Below are 21,398 nucleotides of genomic sequence, written 5' to 3'. Positions count from 1 at the left end.
GACAAAAAATGTGAATATGGAGAATTTTTTTCTTTCCAATGAATATGGACTGAGTGAGAAAGTCAAATGGCCGAATTGAAAACACAAATTTGAAAAAAGTTAAAAAAGAATTATTTTTTAACCCAAATTATTTAATGCTACAACCACTCACTTTTATCTCATTTTTTGTTTCTTATCAAGTTTGCATTTCTATTTTCGATTCTCTTGACTTCCTTCGAACTCCAAACTTTCTTTTTTAAATTGCAATCTCTAAATCCCAGAGGCATAAATTTAAAATTTAAGTTTACAATGTCAAATCCTCATAGACGTGAATTTTGTATAATTTCAAAATATTGTGATATTTTTGGGATAGATTTAAGATTATTTTGGTAGATATAATTGAAATTGAAATGAAATTTATTTGTTTTAACTTATAATTTAAAAAATTTATTTTTGAAAATCCAAGTTATTCAAAAATAGTAAACTTTTCATCATATAAAGTTTTAAATTAGTCTATTGCATGTCTTATTTTGTGCATATATATATTTATATTAATTATTTTTTAAAAAATTCATTGAACCGAGGTTGAACCGGTCCGACCGGTTGAATCTCGACCTTTTCACTTCACCGGTTCAATTGACGGTCCGGGTTTTAAAACATTGACTATGGTATAACTTGCATAATTATGCCACCTCAAGTTTTGAGGAAAACCATAACAGCCTCCATTTCTATTATTTCGTTTCACAAGAAGTTTGTTAAAAACCAAAAAAAAAAAAAAAAAAAAATTCTTATCTATACAAAAGTCAAAAATTTCGGAACACTTATTCTGAAAGACTCGCTGCATTGATTTTGAATTGGATTTCAAGAATCATATCATATTTCACCAAAGAAAATGAACACTAGAGGTGTCAATCATAACCCAACTTTGTTAATGCGTCCAAACCCGTTTATTAATTAATTTTTAATGGGTCTAAATGGATACTCAATTAAATCCATTTAACTGGTAGGGTAGTTGGTTGATTCGACTTATTCATTTAAAAATAATGATATATTTAAACTCAACTTTTAGTTAGTGTTAAGCACATAAATGTAAATTTCTTACTAATTAATAACAATAAAATATGGTCATTTCTTATCAAACAACATGCAAAAAATATAGAAAAAAATAAGCAGAGTTTTAAGTGAATCATAAATGAGTAATTAAGTCTATGTATATCCATTTATTTAAATGAGTACAAATGAATTAATCTAACGACACCCGTTACCTAATTATGACCCGTCCAAACCCATTCGAACCACCACCTCTAATCAACGTGACCGACGCTTGACATATTTCACCAAAGAAACTTAATACAACCGACACTTAAATTTTTTTTCCTTTTTTTTTTTTTTGGTGGCGGCAGATACTTGCATTTTTAAAATATAATTGATCAGAAATTTGGGTCCTTCACAAATCGCAATGAAGAGGAGCAATAGCCACGGATAGTCGCGGGCTTGGCAACTCCCACTGATATTAATTATTATCCTTCGATCTTTACAGTTTAAGCATAAATCCTCAGTATCTTGTGTCCTCCATTTGGAATAAGAACAATCGTCTCGTGAACCTCGGAGTTAAAAATTTTACAAGACAGGATTCATGAAAGGGTGTGGTGTCATCACGTGTTAAGTGAAAAACCACTAAACTATTATTACATTTTATTATAAAAAAAAAAAAAAAAAACAAATGATGCGGTCTCAGGCCAGTCAGCCAATGGTTAGAGCCGAATACAACAATTTTGGCCATGTTGCATCACATGGCCAAAACTATTGTTACATTTTATTTTAAAAAAAAAACAAATGATAAGATGGAAAAAAAAAAAAGAAAAAAGAAAAAAACGCTCGCGCACGCGCCGGCACACACACACGCCAGCCGCCAGGTCGTCGTGGAAGAAAGGTAACGCCAATATTTTTCTCATCTGTCAGAGCCCCACATTGCCCCAACACGTCATACCTGTTTTTAATTGATAAGACCTACTTCATGTACACTTCTATGACTGTCTGATTTTGTCATGATCTTATCTAACAACGTTCGTCAGACTTGCCCCAAATGCAGTTTTGCTATGGCGGTCCAACTCAAATATCTGGATTAGCTTGTCAGACTTGGACAACGTTCGTCATTCAAAGATTTGAAAGCTTAACAGATCCACAGTTACCAAGTTTGAAGGTTACTTGCTGAACTCCAATTCTGCAATGTCTGCCAATCAGTTTCAAGTCTTCAATAGCTGCTGAGTTGACTGAGCTTAATTTTTTCATTAGTTTTGCAACAATTTCTCTTCTGGTACGAGGGAGACTGCAGATTGCAAAGCTTGCCATTCGCAGGCGTTCTCAAAAGTAGTTTACTAGTTAGAAGATCTAATGAGCATAACAATCAATTATAGAAAGAAATGCTTTAACACTATTGATATCAGAATCAAGGCAGTAGGCTGAGTTCAAAGTAACATGAAACAAGGCTGCCGTCCTTTCCTTGCGAAGTTCTGCCACTTTTTCGAGGGGCCAACACTTGATATTTCATAAGATATGGTCTTGAATTTTGATCCAATATTTAGGTGTAAAACATTAAGGTCAAGAAATTGAGCCTGGACCATGAACAGAGGCTCAATCATTACAGCTTATAGTCACTGAAATGAATACTAATAAGTTACTCCCGAGCGTTACAATCTTCCACGAGGTATATATATATATATTCATATACACACAAGGATATGCGAATTGAAGACCTGGCAGAAAAACAGTTCCAACGAAAATGTTGAAGCTTGTTAAACTGATTTCATTTCTCTTCATGTTTGCTACCTTTCTTCTAAATTTAACCTCTGCAGAGAGGTCTACATACATTGTCCATATGGACAAGTCATTTATGCCCAAGGCATTTGCTAGCCACCAGCATTGGTACTCAAGTACCCTCAATTCCTTGAAATCTACAAGCCCAAATTCAGATCCACAGAAACCCCTTGAGCTTCTTTACACCTACGACAATGTTTTTCACGGTTTCAGTGCAGTGCTATCCAGAGCTGAACTTGAAGCTGTTAATAAATTGCCAGGCTTTGTTTCAGCTTGTAGCGACAGAGTTGCCACGCTCGACACGACACGTTCTACTGAGTTCCTTGGTCTCAATCCTGTGACAGGACTATGGCCAGCTGCTAACTATGGCAAAGATGTCATAGTTGGTGTTCTTGACACCGGCGTTTGGCCAGAAAGCCTAAGTTACAAAGATGATGGAATGACAGATATTCCGTCAAGGTGGAAAGGATCGTGTGACGGAGGGTATGATTTCAATTCCTCATTGTGCAACAAAAAACTCATCGGAGCCAGATATTTCAACAAGGGACTCTTGGCGGCGAACCAAGATGATAGGGATAACAAGTATTCTGCAAGGGACACTGACGGCCATGGTACACATACCTCATCTATTGTTGCTGGGAATTATGTTGAAGATGTTTCGTTCTTTGGCTATGCAAGGGGAAGAGCAAGAGGCGTGGCTCCGCGTGCTAGGTTGGCAATATACAAGGTCAGTTTTCGGGAAGGGCGCTATGCCTCCGATGTACTTGCTGGTTTGGACCAAGCTGTTGCTGATGGAGTTGACGTCATATCCATTTCCTTCGGATTCAACTCCATTCCTTTTTATGAAGACCCAATTGCAATAGCCTCCTTTGCTGCAATGGAAAAGGGTGTATTTGTCTCGACCTCAGCAGGAAATTCTGGGTCTACTCCCCGAAGATTACACAATGGAATCCCGTGGGTCCTGACGGTGGCCGCAGGTTCGATGGATCGTAGTTTTGGTGGAAGTATAACTCTAGGGAATGGATTAAACTTGAGGGGATGGTCCTTGTTTCCCGCAAAGGCCGTCGTGAAAGACTCAACTCTTGTCTACAACGAGACAATAGCTGGTTGCAATTCCACTGAGTTGCTATCTGAATTTCATGGTGGAACCATCATTTGCGATAACAGCTCCTCTTTCAGCAGTCAAATTCATTTCATCTCTGAATCAAATGCAGATGCTGCAATCTTCATCTCGAGTGATTTTACTTACGATGAAAATTCTTTCCAATATCCTGGAGCTATCATTAGCCCTGATGAGGCTGCGAACGTGATTGACTATGCTACGAAGGATGCAAATCCCACCGTCACTATCAAGTTCCAACAGACATTCGTGGGGACAAAGCCAGCACCAATGGTTGCAGAATACACCCGACTTGGTCCTTCACCAACCTATCCAGGAATCCTGAAACCCGATCTAATGGCACCAGGGACATTAGTTTTAGCAGCCTGGATACCAGATGACAGAGTATCCAACATTGGCTCCAACATTGGCTTGTCCAACTCAGATGACTTCAATCTTATTTCCGGTACTTCCATGGCTTGTCCTCACGGTGCTGGTATTGCAGCGCTTCTTAAAGGCGCACACCCAGATTGGAGTCCAGCAGCTATTCGCTCTTCAATGGTAACAACAGCAAACCCCTTGGACAATACTGGAAATCCAATCCGAGAGATTAATGGCTTCAATAACCCAATTGCTTCACCTCTATCCATGGGAGCAGGACAAGTCAATCCGAACAGTGCACTGGATCCTGGCCTTATATACGACGCTACAGCACAAGACTACATGGAATTGCTCTGCTCAATTAATTACACTCGGAAGCAAATTCGCACCATAACAAGATCCAGTTACAATTGTTCTAAGGCATCATCTGATCTAAACTATCCTTCCTTTGTTTCCTTGTATACTTACGGGACTAATGCATCAACTCAAAACTTTAAAAGGATTGTCACAAATGTTGGAGATGGGGCAGCAACATATAAGGCAAAAGTGACACCACCAGAGGGTTCAGTGGTCACCGTCTTCCCGGAGACATTGGTATTCAGAAAAAAGTATGAAAAGCGAAGCTATTCCCTCACCATACATACTAAGATTGACGAAAATAACCAAGTTACATACGGTGCAGTTATTTGGGTTGAGGATAATGGTAAGCATAGCGTGAGGAGTCCAATTGTTGTGACACCAAAAATTTCATCTGATGATTCGTAGTAAATAAGCATTATCTGCTGCGGCCTATCCTCTGCAGGGTAGATAGGCAATGTCAAACAAAGACGCCAACAGATGGAAGTGATCAGAAATTATTTGTGAAATTAGAAGTACTTGTTTCTTTTCTTTTTTTTTTGAGTTGGAGGTACCAGAATAATGGAGGTACCAGAATGCCTTCCTTTTTTTAGCTGGAATTTTCAAGCAGCCACAATGTCCGTGCCTTTTCACTCCCTGAAACTTCAAACAAAGCATATTCGTTTAACGTTTCGCAGCAACAGCACCAGTATTTCACTCCACCAACCTCCCTATGATGGTATCAAAGCAACCCTCTCTTGGTTTTGCTGCTGCTAAATTTTTCAAGTTAATTTAGGTATCTGTACCGTAGCCTGGAATTGTAGCCAATTCTATACTAAATTTTGGTATATTTTGAACCCTGTACGACGACAAAAATTAGGTTGTTGGTCTATAAGCTTTCGAGATTCCATAGGCGCCCAGCGCCAAACAAAAGGAATGGGGCCAAAACAAAGAAAAAAAAATCAAGATTGTCATCCACTAGAAGATATTCACATAAAAATTAGACTAAAAAATAGTCCAAGGGATAGAAAGACAGGATCCAAAATAAATCAAACAGAAATGAAGGCCTTTCGGTCAAAAGATGGCGCAATTTCTAATAGCCCCACCAGCTGTAGTTTACCTTGGTACAATTCACACCTCTAATTTCCAGAAGGTGACAGATAAAAAGCAGTAGAAAAAGAATCCACGGCTACAGCGGCGGCTTTTGAAAAGATTCAATTGTCGAACGACACATTTTTGTTGAACTCTTCCCAGTAGCATTTCTTTATCAGTTCGTCACTTGTAGTAAGTTTTTCAGCTTTTACACATTTCACATTTAGTCCCTTAATTTTTTTATCTGACTCATGTTAGTCCTTCTTTTATTGAACTTTGATACCTTTGGCCTCTTCCGTTGGTGCAAATTATAGTTTGGCATTGACAATTCTGGAGTCTTGCTGTTTTAGTATTACATGATAAAAATCATATGAGATTTCAATACAATTAAGTAAGTTCACATTATTGAAAACAAGTTGTTTATTAGAAATTAACTCTTACTAGAGTGCAAGGGAATGTTAGATCGGATGGTAAAATGGGAGGGATTGTATGTAGAAAAACTTTGATTCAAATCCTCACACTTAAAAAAAAAAAAAAAAAATGTCTTACTAGAGTGCAGAGCATGAGTTTTGCCACTTGACATTCTTCTTATCTACATTACGGGAAAAAAAAATTTGAGATTCAAGAGTTTATCAGTGAAAGGGATAAATTCAAATTTCACTTTTCGAATGTTGTTGGTAATATGCATGACCTCCTCTTTTCATCCAACCAATAAGAATACAACACCGATTTTCTATTGATTATTCTTAATTGGTTTAAAGTCGTTTCTCAGTACAGCTAATTCTATGATTTCTTTTTATTATTCATTGCCCTTTTTTGTTGGGATAATTTCACAAACCTCTTCTCAAATTTGTCTTAGTATTGGTTAGCACCTTGTAGTTTCAAAAATCTCTTTTACCTCTTCTGTCAAATTAACAAGACAAGATTTCTCTATCATGGGTGATAAATGGACAATATTACCCTTCTGGAAATCCTTAATTGATTGACTAAAAATTGCCCAAAAAAAGAATTTGGAAAGTAAAAATATCAGGACGATAATTAACAAAATTAACGTTTATAATTGTGACTTTTTTTATCCTATAGTAATAAAAGGTAGGGAACTTCTATCATTACTATTACCTAATACATCAAAAGCACATCAAATGGACATTAGAAGCAAATATAACTTATTTGGATTTCATTCACTTTCAAAATCCTAATTATCGTCTTCTTATTGTAATTAATAATATCGATTTTTTATATTAAATGATGTTGGTGAATTATTAAGTGTCTTTTAATATTAGAACTTGTTATGATTTGCAATAATATCTTCTACTAATTTCCTCTTTAAGTTGCTTCTTTTGCCATTAAACACGTTTTTTTTCATTTCGTTGTCTTGTTGTCTTTATAATCCTAGAGTTAGATGATTTGTCATTGCAAAGCTGTAATATTACTTATTTTCTGCAACTTTTTTTTATTGCACTTACATCTTTTTCAATTTGTCTTTTGCTTATTAGATTTATTTTAATATTTATATAAAGGATAACAAATGGTACAAATGGAAATAAATGATTATCTCTTCTTATCTATGAATTTTTTAATGCACAACGGGTGACAATGTTACAAGACATGTCAATCAAGGGGAGGTAAGAGATATTTTGGAAACCATGAGGGTACTAAGTGATATTATTAAGACAAACCTCATGGGAGGTTTGTGAAATTATCCCTTTTTTGTTTGGGTGGTGGGAAGGAGTTTGCAGGCCTTTTCAGTTGTCATATCAACTTATGTGACAGCCATTCCATTCGAGTAGGACTTATCACTTATACATGCGGAGTGTTAAATAAAAAAAAAAGGGGCCGGGGGGGGGGGGGGGGGGGGGGGGGAGAAAGAATTTGTAAGCTTTAGACAATGCTTTCCCATAAATTGCTACACCTCTTTTTTTGTTGGAAGGAATCAATTGCTACACCTAAAGACCAAAAAAATGAGCACAAAAGAAGTTACAGGCTGCAATCATTAACGTCTCAAGGCCGTCTGTATTTATTAACGGTTAGGTTCCAAGTCGTAATCGATATATAGGTCCTGGATGGTTGAATGTCACTCGGGTTATTGTCACATTAATATTATTATGATATGAATTTATTCTGAAGCTGTAAGCAAATTAAAAGATTGCCTATGATCTCCACATTATAATAGTCTCAGTTGCTGGAATGAATTTAAATGTACATCATTATATATGAACCGAACTTAACCCAAATACAAAACTGCAGCATTGTTTATGTAATTGCTGCAATACCCCATCTGAAATCAATAAATTTATAGCAGGTAAGAATAGAAGACGATTTCCCCAGCTGTCAATACAGAGTGATGCTCGTTTTAGTAAATCCCTTTTCATTTATTGGGTTATAATTGATTTAGAGGATAAGTTGATTCCCTTTGTCTTTGACTAAGCTTGATTAGTGAGTCTAAAACGCAGCCTCCTTAGTCTTTAGTCTTCATTTATGGTTGTTCCCATGTTCAAAAATTTCTTACGGTGTACGTTGTGTACAACGTACAACGTACAACGTGTCACATGCATGGATTGTCCTCTTTTCAACATTTGCTAGGACCAAGTTGAAATTGATCGTTGCATGTATGTCTGTCTTTTGATTTGATGAACCTTGGAGACCCGTTAATTTCATAATCAATTATGCAAGTTCATAAAAATTTCCAGGACACCTTGGTAGATTTTGCAACCCTTATCCAACGATCAACTGCATATATTGTTCATTCAAAGCCATGAAATTTCATCCAACACAAGTTTCACGGACGGCGTCTTACAAGTTACAGCGGGTCTTGATCTCAGCTCCTATGCTATACTCTGTAATAATTTTTTCATGCATTCCAAGCACTAAACATTCAGGCCCTCCTGTGCTCTCATGGATAAGTCTTGACTTGGAATTATCCGGCTCGAAGAATGCAACGTCTGTGTTAAGGATGTCACAGGGCAGAAAGTAAACACTGGAGTCAGGACTCTTTCGTTGTTTAGCAATTGCAAGAGTAACATGCTTGATGGTGACTTCAGAAACCCGCCAAACCAGAGAAAAACATAGCTAGATGTCAAATCACACTAAGATGCCTCTAATGTTTGAAGGAAAAAACTTGGGGAGCTCACAGGAGTTGAGTTATAGAAGCAACCTGTACAAGTCATTTTTCAGTTCTTTAGTAGCTGCAGAGTTTAATTCTCCATTAGTTGCAACAGATTCGAGTATTTCTCTTCTGCTGCAATTTCCGCTTTAACGTAGTACAATTCAAGAATGAGGGAACCGGGAGGATATAATCATATAAAGCAATTTGCAAAAAATTTCAACAGTACTGCATGTCCACTGCTAACACAGTTACATTTAGCAGGTCGCTATAACGAACATAACAAGTTAAAGGAAGAAATTTTTGTAACACTGAAGCTGCATTATTGGGTTATGAAGACAATACAACAGACAAGGCTGTTTGCTCGTAACTTATCAATGTGTCCATTTGTTGTTACTTTCTGTTGTATAATTCTCGCATTGATCCTATACGCAAATGTCAAAGGTCAAGAAATCGAGCCATTGATCACAAAGTTCCATCAATAAAGTTAACAGTCCTCGCAATTTGAATAATTGGTCCGGCCCCAAGGGCAAAATAACAAAGGTTAAAGCGGCCCCAAACTTTAATACTTATTTGAGAACCTCCGATCGCATTGTTTTATTCTTATATGTTGGGTTAATTTTTCTAGCTATTACAAGCAAGATATACTGCAAAACAAATGTTACAGTTGTACTCTATATATACTTGCTGATTGAAGAAACTGTCAGTACCACACATTTCGTGTAAAAGAAAATGGGCATTGTTCAAGAGATGATTTTTTTCTTCCTATTCGCAGCCTTTGCTGTAAATTTAGTCTCAGCACAGAGGTCCACGTACATTGTTCATATGGACAAGTCATTCATGCCCAAGGTTTTTGCTAGCCACCAACATTGGTATTCAAGCATTCTCGATTCACTAAATTCTACAAGCCCAAATTTCCATCAGAATCCCTCTATGCTTCTTTACTCGTATGAGAATGTGCTTCATGGTTTTAGTGCATCATTATCCAAAGCTGAACTGGAAGCCGTTAAGAAATCACTGGGCTTCGTGTCAGCTTACAGTGACAAAGTTGCCACACTAGATACCACACACTCTACTGAGTTCCTTTCTCTCAATCCGGTGACAGGCCTATGGCCAGCTTCTGAATATGGCAAAGATGTCATAGTCGGTGTCATCGACACTGGCGTTTGGCCAGAAAGTCTGAGCTACAGAGATGATGGGATGACAGAAATTCCCTCAAGGTGGAAAGGAGCTTGTGACGGAGGATATGATTTCAATTCCTCACTGTGCAACAAAAAATTAATTGGAGCTAAATACTTCAACAAGGGAGTGTTGGCTGCTAACCCGAACAACACCAAGAAAATGTACTCCGCAAGGGACACCGAAGGCCATGGCACGCATACCTCATCCACAGTCGGTGGCAATTATGTTGAAGGTGCTTCATTTTTTGGCTATGCGTTGGGGACAGCAAGAGGGGTAGCACCTCGTGCTCGGTTGGCAATGTATAAGGTCATTTTCGAGGAAGGGCGATATGCTTCTGATGTACTTGCTGGAATGGACCAAGCCATTGCTGATGGTGTTGATGTCATATCAATCTCAATGGGATTTGACTTGGTTCCTTTGTATGAAGATCCAATTGCAATAGCCTCTTTTGGTGCAATGGAAAAGGGTGTTACTGTTTCAAGCTCAGCAGGAAATGCTGGTACAGATCTTGGAGAATTACATAATGGCATTCCATGGGTCTTAACAGTGGCTGCTGGCTCCATGGACCGTTGGTTTGCTGGAATTTTAACTCTAGGGAATGGATTAACCATCACTGGATGGTCCATGTTCCCTGCAAGAGCCGTTGTCCGGGAATCACGTCTTATCTACAACAAAACAATATCTGCTTGCAACTCCACCAAGTTGCTATCTGAAGTTTCTTCTGGAACAGTCATATGTGATAGCAGTAAGTCGTTCAATATTCAGATGTATTATGTCTCCCGATCAACTCTTGATGCTGCCATCTTCATCTCCAGTGATTATGCTTATGATGATAGCCTTTTTCCATATCCTGGTGTCGTCATTTCCCCTGGTGAGGGCGCTGAAGTAATTAATTATGCAGTAAATGGCGTTAATCCAACCGCTTCTATGGAGTTCCAACGGACCCTCCTGGGGACAAAGCCAGCACCTATTGTTGCAGAATATACCTCAAGAGGTCCTTCACCAAGCTATCCCGAAATTTTGAAACCGGATATAATGGCACCAGGTACATTGGTTTTGGCAGCCTGGAGACCAAATGATGCTGTTTCGATAATTGGCCCAAACATTGGGTTGTCCAATGACTTTAATCTTATTTCTGGTACATCTATGGCTTGTCCTCACGCAGCTGGTATTGCTGCACTTCTTAAAGGTGCACACCCCGAATGGACTCCAGCAGCTATTCGGTCTGCCTTGGTAACCACGGCAAACCCCCTTGACAATACTGGAACTCCTATTCGAGATGCGGGCTTCAGTTATGCAACTGCTACCCCTGTATCCATGGGTGCCGGCCAAGTCAATCCCAACAGTGCACTTGATCCAGGCCTTATATATGATGCTACGCCACAAGATTACGTATCTATTCTCTGCTCCATGAATTTCACCCAGAAACAAATCCAAACAATCACAAGATCCAGCTACAACTGCTCAAAAACATCTTCTGATTTGAATTATCCATCATTCATTGCCTTGTATCCTAACAAGACTAAGAATGCGTTGGCTAAAAAGTTCGAAAGGATAGTCACAAATGTTGGAGATGGGGCAGCAACATACAAGGTTCAAGTAACAGCACCAAAGGGTTCAGGGGTTACCGTCTACCCGGAGACATTGGTGTTTGGCCAAAAATACGACAAGCAAAGCTATTCTCTCAAACTAAAGTACAAGGCTAACCAAAATAAGACCGTGACATTTGGTTCAGTTATTTGGGTTGAGGTCAATGGTAAGCATATTGTAAGGAGTCCAATTGTTGTTGCACCAATCATTCCAGTCTGGTAATGGCTTTCTGGTTCAGTGTAATTGTGGTTCATGCTCATTACTAGGGAAGAATTGCCCGAGGTCCAACCAGACACGAAGGCACCATAAAGTTGAAAGTTGTTGGAATTTTAATTTGAAGTAGAAGTACCGCTTTCTTGCTAAGAAAAATCAGAAGGCACAATAAAAGATTGAGGAATCCAAATGCATTGCTTTTGATCTTTCGCGCAGCTATAGTTTTTGTACCGCTTCGTCCCTTCAATGTCCCATATGATAGCCAGAAACGGTTTTTTTTTTTTTTTGTTTTTTTTTTATGGGTCTACATGCTCTGCCAACAGTATAAGAGTTAACTAGGCTCCAATTTTCCAGCAAGAGAATTCGTATGGCATTATTAGTCTCCTGTGGGACCTCAAGAGATACCAGCTTTTGGGGTTCTCTCGGGATTAATGGGTAGTAAAAATTGTCGCAAGCTCTCTGGGCTTCGGAAGAAAAAAAAAATTCGTATGGCACAGTAATACTAATAAGCAAGCTACGCCAGGCCGGCAAGCAAAGGAAAATACTAAAGTTATTTTTCCGAATATTGTGTCAATTAGGATAGATAGAAAAACGGTGTTCGCAAGATTAGACCATGTAGTAGGTATGATATTTTTCTGAGGTTTGTTTGGGAAGACAAACAGAATCATGTTAACTTGATAGAGGAAGGACAGAACAAAGATAGAAAAGGGAACCGAAACATTAATTATTAGTTTCTTTTGATTAATAATCATCAGATATTAGATTAAACTTCTCAAAGCTGCACGTCTATTGATTGCTCCTTGAAGGTTATGGGATTGGTTTTTTCTCTCTTTGGCGCAAGGCAGTTGAATATTTTTTCAAGGGATAATTTCAGAAACCTCCCCTGAGGTTTGCCATAATATTACTCAGGTTCCCTCAATTTTTTAAAATTTCACTTACCTCCCTTGTCAACCTGACAAGACTAAACATTCTTATCAGAGGTCACAAATTGACAACATTACCCTTGCTCTTAATAACTACTTAACCAAAAAGCCAAAACAAAATAAAATTTTAAAAGGCAAAAAATGTAAATTACAAAAACAAATTGCTAGCTAATAATAGTCCGTATTTTTTTACATTGAAGTCATGGTGGAATAGCAAATGATATGAATAAATTAAATCTAATCAAGATTAACCATTTAGGTGGATTTTAGAGAGTAATTAACACTTTAAAAAAATTTCGTGCACAGTTACAATTAAGGAAGTCAAGATACTTTTTGAGGAATATGTTTTAATTCATGGTGTAGTTTAAGTTGTATTGAAAACTAAAATAATCTCTTCATATGTGTGAATTTTTCAAGGTGTAAATTTTGCTTTTGTTCCAATACAAATAAAATATATAGTTTATGTCAAGAAATTTACACCTTATAAAAATTTAGCCTTATTTTATTTTTTTTATTGTTGTTATAAATTTCATAAGTAGGATAATGTAAGGGTAGTATTGGAACAAAAAATTTTATCTTTCTTGTATTTTCTCCAAAGGGGTTAAAATGTTACAAAAAAATATCAATTTATTTAAGGAAGGTGTGTGAGATTTTAAAAACTTCAGGAGAGCTGAATGGTATTATAATTAAGAAACGTCGAGTAAGGCTTCTGAAATTATCCCTTTTTTCAAGCTCTGCATTATGATACAATTCAAATGGGAAATTCTGGAAGTCATACCTGAGCATACATTTTATATTTGGTGTTGTAGGCGTAATATTTAAATATTTTAGCGCACAATAATCAATAATGTTGGGAGGGAGACTTCTGATCTCCGAATTCAGGTGACAAATTTTATTATCTCAATACTAGGGAGAAACAGCCCACGCGACGCACGGAAATTTGGTGCTTGTGATTCAAGATAATTAATAATTATTATTTAACATTTTGTAGTATAGGAACTAAAGTATGATGATTTTATCATGTGATTTTAATAGAAAAATCATAAGTTACATAGTGAATTAATAAAAATAATGTGCAATAAGACATCCTTATTGCTATATTATATAAGAATCCGTTGTGATCAAAGGTTATGTTTGAATTTCAACTGTAAAGATAAGGGTAGTTTGAAAATATAAAAATGTTTGAAGTGCAATTGAAAAGTATCCAAAGATCTCTTCTAAAACTTATCCAAGATGATAAAACATTTTAAAGTATCAATTGGACCCTTCATCTCTCGAATCTATATATGTTCGTGAAAAATCCCTCAAGCAATGCTTCTGATTTCTCCCTCGACTTAAGCTCAACTTGAATTATCAAGTCAAGTTTATCCATTAATCATTTTGCGTCCAATCTAATCTAAAATAATTTTATTTTTTACTAACTATTTATATAATTTGGTGGGTATAATACGACTTAATCACATGTTTTTTATAGAGATAATAATGCCCAAAAATGATAGATAGATACGAAACTTAAGTGGTCTTTTTCAAAGTTTTGTAGAAATTATTCAGATTTGGTGTTTTTTGCTAGGGACATTTCTTTATAATCTCATAAATAAGTTCAAATCTGTATAATTGTTAAAAATCTGAATTGAAACTATCTTGATTATAAAAAATTGGTGCAAATAATATTTTCTAAATTTGAAATTGTAGAAAATGGTAAGTAAAATCAGAAGAAATTCCTCATATGAATTCGAATTGCAAACTATAGGTAGAAACTGCTTAATGATATTTTTCAATGTTTACTTGTATAAGTATCCAATATAACATCTCTACTTAATTGACTCGTTTGAACTATGGATAATGGTTGTTTCAATCAAATCAAGAAACATTATTTATCATTGTACAACATACAATTATGAATAAATGAATTAATACAATGCAATCAAAATGGTGCTGTAGTTAAAGCATTTAAACTCATCAAGTTCCACTACAAATTCTTTTACATAGCACAAAAGTAAAATTTTTGTATTTGAAACTATATAAACAGTATAATACAAGAACGAAATCATAACATGGAAAGCAAATAGAGTGCAAATGACATCTTAGTATTATGTAGCATGATTAATTTTCTTTTTTAGTTTCAATGAAGTACAAAATTCTAAATTAATACATTTTACAATCATAAAATTCCCAATTAAAATAAACACAAGCTGAATTCCAAATCATATTACATGAAAAAATAACTACTTGAACCATAACTGCTGGAATGTAGTCAACAGATTCCTGGAGTCAAGAATAATAGGAGAAAATTCATGAGAAATAAGGTTATTTGACTTAAATAAAGAAATAATACCTTGGCTGAGGAGAAGAAGATGATAAAATTGCTTTTCTGATTATTTTAGAAAGTGACAACATTATCTCAAATTGTACTTTGACCAGAGGCAGAATCTCTAGGATTTACTAAGAAAAACAATACAATTAGTCAGTTTTTTGAATTAGAAGTATCAAAAGGAAAACTATATGGAGTTCTTGAATAAACCAATCATCAGGGAAAAAAAAAATTACAATCTAAGAAAACAAAATCAAAGAACTCATCTCAATTTAAAGGAAAAGTTATGCATTCCACCAAATATTTAATAGCCATAATAAAATCAAAGAGGTGAAACTGAAAAAGAAGAAAGGGTATCGGCTAAACATGGGGACATAAATATGATAATGATTGTTCAGATAATAATTAAATTAATTAATTGTAATTAAAATCCAATTATATAAACATCCAATTAATTCCTTAACGGATGAGAAAGGTTTCAGGAAATTGGAAGGCTTGGATGTTAGTATAATAAATGATTAAAAGGATTTTTATGTAATTCTATCAAAATACAAGCTTTATTCAGTTATGCTTGATACTCAACTTGGTACCAAATATTGTAACATACCAAATCTGCCCCTAATTTTAAATGTCTGAAGGTTATATAAGTAATTATAGTGAAATTAAAGGTATAATGACTTGTACTCAATGTTCCAATTACTCTTCAAACACTCTCACATTCCCAAAATAACCTCACCCATGCGGTTGAAATCTAGCTTTAAACTCGTTCTTATATAGTATAAGGATTCGAAATCATTTCTAGGACTTCTTAACGATGTGTGGAAGGTAAGAAGAAGAGTTACTCATTTTTCATATTATTACGGGCATCAAATCGATCGTTGCAACAAGAAATAATTTTCAAACACCCAAAAAACATGCCTTCCAAACGGATCCAAGAGTGTTAGCATCTTTAGACATGCATGGTAATGCCAAAGGGCATCAAAGCAAGCCTTAATGCATTCCCCAGCATCCTTATAACGGGTTTTGCCACAGCAGCATCAATCGAGCACACCATCAACCTCGATCCCGTTTCTTGGGTCACCAAACTCATTCCTGCTACTAGGCTTGTTTGCCGGGAACCGAAGCTCATGTATTATGTATAATTTGTCACACCTAATGATATATAAAAGGTTCATTTTTTGGATAAAAGAGATAGTTATTGCCAAAGTAATGTGCCACTATTAATGTAATCAAGCTAAAACAATAGGTGACGTTAATTTAAACACTCAAGAGTAATTTTTTCGTTTCATGTAGGAATATATCATGATAAATTAAGCTGTCTAAATAATATATATATATATATATATGTATGTATGTATGTAACATCTAATGATGCATTTGCAGATCTTACTTACATTACATCTATGTTGATTAAAGTGAGAAAGAAAAGAAACACGACAGATTGAAAGAAGAACCGAGCCCAAGTTTGCAGTTGCCATGGATACGAGTTGCGAAGAGAATGATGTGAAAACGTAACTGAAGAATGTGGAGATTTTATAGCAATTTTTCTTTGCTAAGGAATAAATATGACACAAATCATAACAACTTTCATTAGTTGTATCTGTTTGTTTCACAATTATCTAAGTATAACTTGACTTGGTCGCATATACATTCCAAGCGCCTCTGCCCTCCTAATAATAATATGCTCAATCTTTGGATGCTTTTTCGTTGTTGCAGCCCTTTTCAATTGGGATCCTTGGTGCCACTATTCGGTGCCAAATTCAGTGTCAATCCCACTAATCACGTGATGGTAGAAGAAATTTAAATAAACAACATATGATAAATTAAATAAATAGGACATTTGACATAAATATAAAAATGACACTGAATTACCACTGAAAAAGTGGCATTGAGAATCCCTGATCATGGTTTTGAGGCGTTTCTAACTTTGTAGCTGGAGATTGCTTTAAAGCCTACATGATCTACCCTCCTATTAAATCCTACCGAAGGAACTGGACAACTATAACTTTTTTTTTGGTTGCTTCTGTATTTTTTTTTTTTTTTTCCTTCTGTCTCACCATGTTTCAAATGTATCATAGTACTTCTTTCTTTTGTTGGGTTGCTTTTTATGGGGGTTTGTGAAATGCCTCAATCCTACAATATATGCAAAATTGTTGGGTTTCGTGGGTCAATTTGAATAGTGGTAATGACAAAACCCAAAGCCCGCACATTTGCCGTTGGTCGATTGTCTTGATCAACGGTTTGTCAAATGGCTAGTAGGCACAAACATATTTTTGATTAGCCCATATTAATTTGAGAGACTGTTGGCTCTCTCCTGTGGCTGCAATCGAATCGAATTGAGATCGAGCAAGACATTACTCAAACTCATCTATCGTTTCCAAAAAAAAAAAGGACATTACTCAAACTCGACTTGAGTAAAAAAAACTTGGATTCAAACTCGAGTTCTTGAAAGTCGAGTTTAAAATTCACACTCAATTTTGTTTTGCATTATTCAAACTGGTGCTGATCGAGCCCAATTGAACTTAATTCAAACTCAATTGAGTTTAACCGAGCCTAATCAAAATTTTAAAAAAATAATAATTTTATATTTTATATAATTTTAAATAAAGAATAAAATAGATATTTTATATTAATAAATAAAAAATTAATAAAAACATATATATATGTGAAACTTGATGAGTCGGGTTCAATCAAGTAGTTCGAATCGTTCGAACTTGAGTTTGAATTCGATCAACGTGAATTTGAGCTCGAACTTTGATTGAATAAACTCACGAGTTACTTATTTAAACTCAACTCATTTGAACTCCTAGAACAATACATAAATAACAAATAATTTTTTGAGACCATAAACTTCTATGCTCACGAGTCTATCATAACAAGTGAAAGAGGTCAACTGCCACCAAGACAATTTAACGTTCTAAAGTTTTATAAAATAAAGTACTTTTGTAATTCAATCTAGGAATTTTATGAGAATAGTGTCGATGAAGCTTCAAGCATGATACGATACATGCTGAGGTAAGACGGAAAGAAGAGAAACAAAAAGGAATTAGTATAGAAATGGTAAACATAAGTTGCGTCCACAAGTAAAGAAATGGTAAATATAAGTTGCGTCCACGCAAAGATGTGTTGTGTTGGCTTGCGTAGAGACTTTTGTGCCGACAGGGTAGAAGAATATGAAGATTTATATCAATTCTTACTGACAACGCAATTCCTTTCCACAGCAATAAAAAGGACATAAATCGTAAATTGTTCTCGATCATATCCCATCAAACCAATCGAAACAACTAACGTTATCAACAGCAGAAATGGTCACTTGCTCGTTATTTTAATCTTACCTTGACCATTTCTGTTTGCAAATATTCTGGACACTCAAAATCTCTTTCAAATAACATTTCTTTGATGCAAAAGAGCTATCCAGATATAAGTTTAATGATAAGACCAATCCTATAAAAGCTAGGACATTATATAATTTTAGATGTGGAAAAAAGTCGTTCTCTAAAATTTTCTTTGCTTTTTTGTTCGGAAATATTAGCACTAAAGGAGACTGTTATGCTTGCCATTTCAGCCTGGCAATAGCTTTCTAGTCCAATTGTTGTTGCACCAATGCTTCCAGTCCGGTAATAGCTTTATAGTTCGGCACAATTGTGGTTCATGCTCCTTGTAGGGAAGAATTGCCCACGATCCAACTAGACGCGAAGGCACCATAAAGTTGAAAATAGTTAGAATTTTTTAACCTTTTTCTTGTTTTGGAATGTTAGAAGGCACAATAAAAGATTGAAATATCGAAATTAAAATGTTGCACCCATGTTGATCCAAGTGAGAAAGAAAAGAAACGCAAAAGATTGCAAGAAGATCAAAGGTGAAATTTGAAGTTGCCGTGGAAATGGGCTGCGAAGAGAATGAGTGCCGTGAAACTGTAACTTAAGAATAAGGAGATTTTATAGCAATTGTTCTTTCCAAAGCAATAAATATGACATAAATCATATTTAAATATAATGAACATAGACTACAACAAAGGATGCTTAACCACAACATAAATCACCATACTTCAATCATTGGTGCAACGGCTATAGGGCTCCGCACAATATGCTTGCCATTAACCTCTACCCAAACGATTGAACCAAATGTGATTGTCTTATTCTGATTAGCATTATACTGTATTGTCAGAACATAGCTCTGCTCCTCATATTTTTTCCCAAACACCAATATCTCTGGGTAGACAGTCACCACTGAGCCCTTTGGTGCTGTCACTTGAGCCTTGTAGGTTGCTGCCCCATTTCCAACATTTGTGACTGTCCTTTGAAATCTTTGCTTCAAGACATTCTTAGTCGTATTGTTGTACAGAGCAATGAATGATGGATAGTTCATATCAGAAGATGCATTTGAGCAACTGTAGTTGGATCTTGTGATTATTTTGATTTGTTTCCAAGTATAATTTGCTGAGCACAGAAGGTTTATGTAATCTTCTGTTGTTGCGTTATATATGAGACCCGGATTGAGTGCACCATTGGGATTGACTTCTCCTGCGCCCATGGATAAAGGGGAAGCAATTGTATTGTTGAGGCCAATATCTTGGATCGGATTTCCAGTGTTGTCAAGGGGGTTTGCTGTGGTTACCATGGCAGATCGAATAGCTGCTGGACTCCATTCAGGATGTGCACCTTTAAGAAGTGCGGCAACACCAGAAACGTGAGGACAAGCCATGGATGTACCAGAAGCGAGATTGAAATCACTAGACAATTGGATGTTAAAACCGATGCTGGCCACTGGTTTAGTTGGGTTCCAGGCTGCTAGCACTAGTGTTCCCGGCGCCATCAAATCTGGCTTCAGGATTTGCGGAAAGCTAGGAGCTGGACCTCGTGAGCTATATGAAGCAACACCTGGAGCACGCTTTGAGTGCAAGCAAGTCTTTTGGAACTGGATACTAGCAGATGGTTGATAACTAGTTAATGCATACTTAATGACTTGTGCTGCATCAGAAGGGCTGATCACAACCCCAGGATACTCAAATGAAGCTTCTGCAAATATTTGAGGATCTGAGGAGACAAATATTGCAGCCTTTACTCTGGATTTAGACACGGAGGACATCTGAGCCAAGAAGGCGCTGAATTTAGACACATTGCAAATGACTATTCCACCAGAAAGTTTGTCAAGCAACTCAACAGGGAAGCAAGCTGAAATGGATTTGTTATAAATTAGGGGCGAGTCTTTAATGACTGCTCTTGCTGGAAAAAGGGTCCAACCATTAAGGTTAACCCCATTCCCTAAACACAAAGTTCCACAGAATCTACGATCTGTGGAGCTTGCTGCTACTGTCAAGCTCCATGGAATTCCATTATGTAAACTTCCAATGCCAAATTCACCATCATTCCCAGCTGAACATGAGACGAATACATTCTGTTGCATTGCACTAAAGGAAGCAATCGCAACTGGATCTTCATATAGACTGGCACCGCTGAAACCTAAAGACAGAGAGATTATATCAACCCCATCAGCCAGTGCTTGATCAATGCCAGCAACAACATCAGATTCATAAGGATCTTGCTCCTCCCAAGATACCTTGAATATTGCCAATCTAGCTTTTGGCGCAATCCCCCTTGCTGTACCTGTGCCATATCCGAAAAATGAAGCCTGTTTAACATGGTTTCCAGCAATAATTGATGAGGTGTGTGTGCCATGTCCCTTCCCGTCTCTTGCAGTGAACTTGTTTTGTTCACCGTTCCCACCATTGGCTGCCAAGTTTCCTTGGTTAAAATAACGGACTCCAATTAGCTTCTTGTTGCACAAGGAAGAATTGAAGCCTTCTCCCCCGGCGCATCTCCCCTTCCACCTAGATGGAACTTTTGGCATTCCCCCATCTCTATAGCTGGGACTCTCCGGCCAAACTCCTGTGTCAATAACTCCTACTATTACATCATTGCCAAAGTCAGAAGCTGGCCATAGTCCATCCGCATGATTTAGCTGAAGGAATTTGTATGTGTAGGTAGTATCAAGAGTGCCAACCTTGTCCTTATAGGCTGACAAAAAACCAGGCAATTTCTTCAGATATTCCAATTCATTTGTTGATAACATCGCACTGAACCCGTGAATTGCATGGCGATATGTGTAAAGAAGTTTTGGTTGGCTCTGGTGACGGTGTGGATTGGGGTGGTTCATTGACTTGAGATTGCTCATGGCGTTCAAATACCATTGCTCCTGGTTAGAAAAAACCAGGGGCATGAGCGAATGATCCATGTGGATGATAAAAGAAGATCTCTCTGCCGACTCTAATGCCGTAGCAGAACTAAGGACTGCAACAGCTAAGAAATGAGTAAACAGCTGGAGAAGGTAGACTTTAATAGGTTCCATTTGCTTATTAATGATCTTTGATAT

General features: G+C 36.6%; 3 protein-coding genes across 3 annotated transcripts; 2 read left to right on the top strand and 1 right to left on the bottom strand.

Annotated features, from left to right (window-relative positions):
- The first annotated feature begins 2,137 nt into the window (after window positions 1-2,137).
- On the top strand, window positions 2,138-5,334 carry LOC140015354 (subtilisin-like protease SBT3). The gene has a single exon (XM_072067731.1). It carries the CDS (start codon window positions 2,762-2,764, stop codon window positions 5,039-5,041), a length of 2,280 nt encoding a protein of 759 aa, XP_071923832.1. The 5' UTR covers window positions 2,138-2,761; the 3' UTR covers window positions 5,042-5,334.
- A 4,132-nt stretch (window positions 5,335-9,466) lies between these two features.
- Window positions 9,467-11,998, top strand: LOC113712592 (subtilisin-like protease SBT3). Its single transcript, XM_027236076.2, has one exon. It carries the CDS (start codon window positions 9,540-9,542, stop codon window positions 11,799-11,801), a length of 2,262 nt encoding a protein of 753 aa, XP_027091877.2. The 5' UTR covers window positions 9,467-9,539; the 3' UTR covers window positions 11,802-11,998.
- Window positions 11,999-18,943: 6,945 nt separating this feature from the next.
- LOC113712591 (subtilisin-like protease SBT3) lies at window positions 18,944-21,374 on the bottom strand. The gene has a single exon (XM_027236075.2). The coding sequence runs from the start codon at window positions 21,372-21,374 to the stop codon at window positions 19,065-19,067; it is 2,310 nt and encodes a 769-aa protein (XP_027091876.1). The 3' UTR covers window positions 18,944-19,064.
- Between the last annotated feature and the right edge of the window lie 24 nt (window positions 21,375-21,398).

Source organism: Coffea arabica, chromosome 10e (genome assembly GCF_036785885.1).
Source record: "Coffea arabica cultivar ET-39 chromosome 10e, Coffea Arabica ET-39 HiFi, whole genome shotgun sequence".
NCBI lineage: Eukaryota > Viridiplantae > Streptophyta > Magnoliopsida > Gentianales > Rubiaceae > Coffea > Coffea arabica.
Note: the sequence above shows the minus strand (reverse complement) of the source record. Positions and strands in the feature narration are given on the sequence as shown.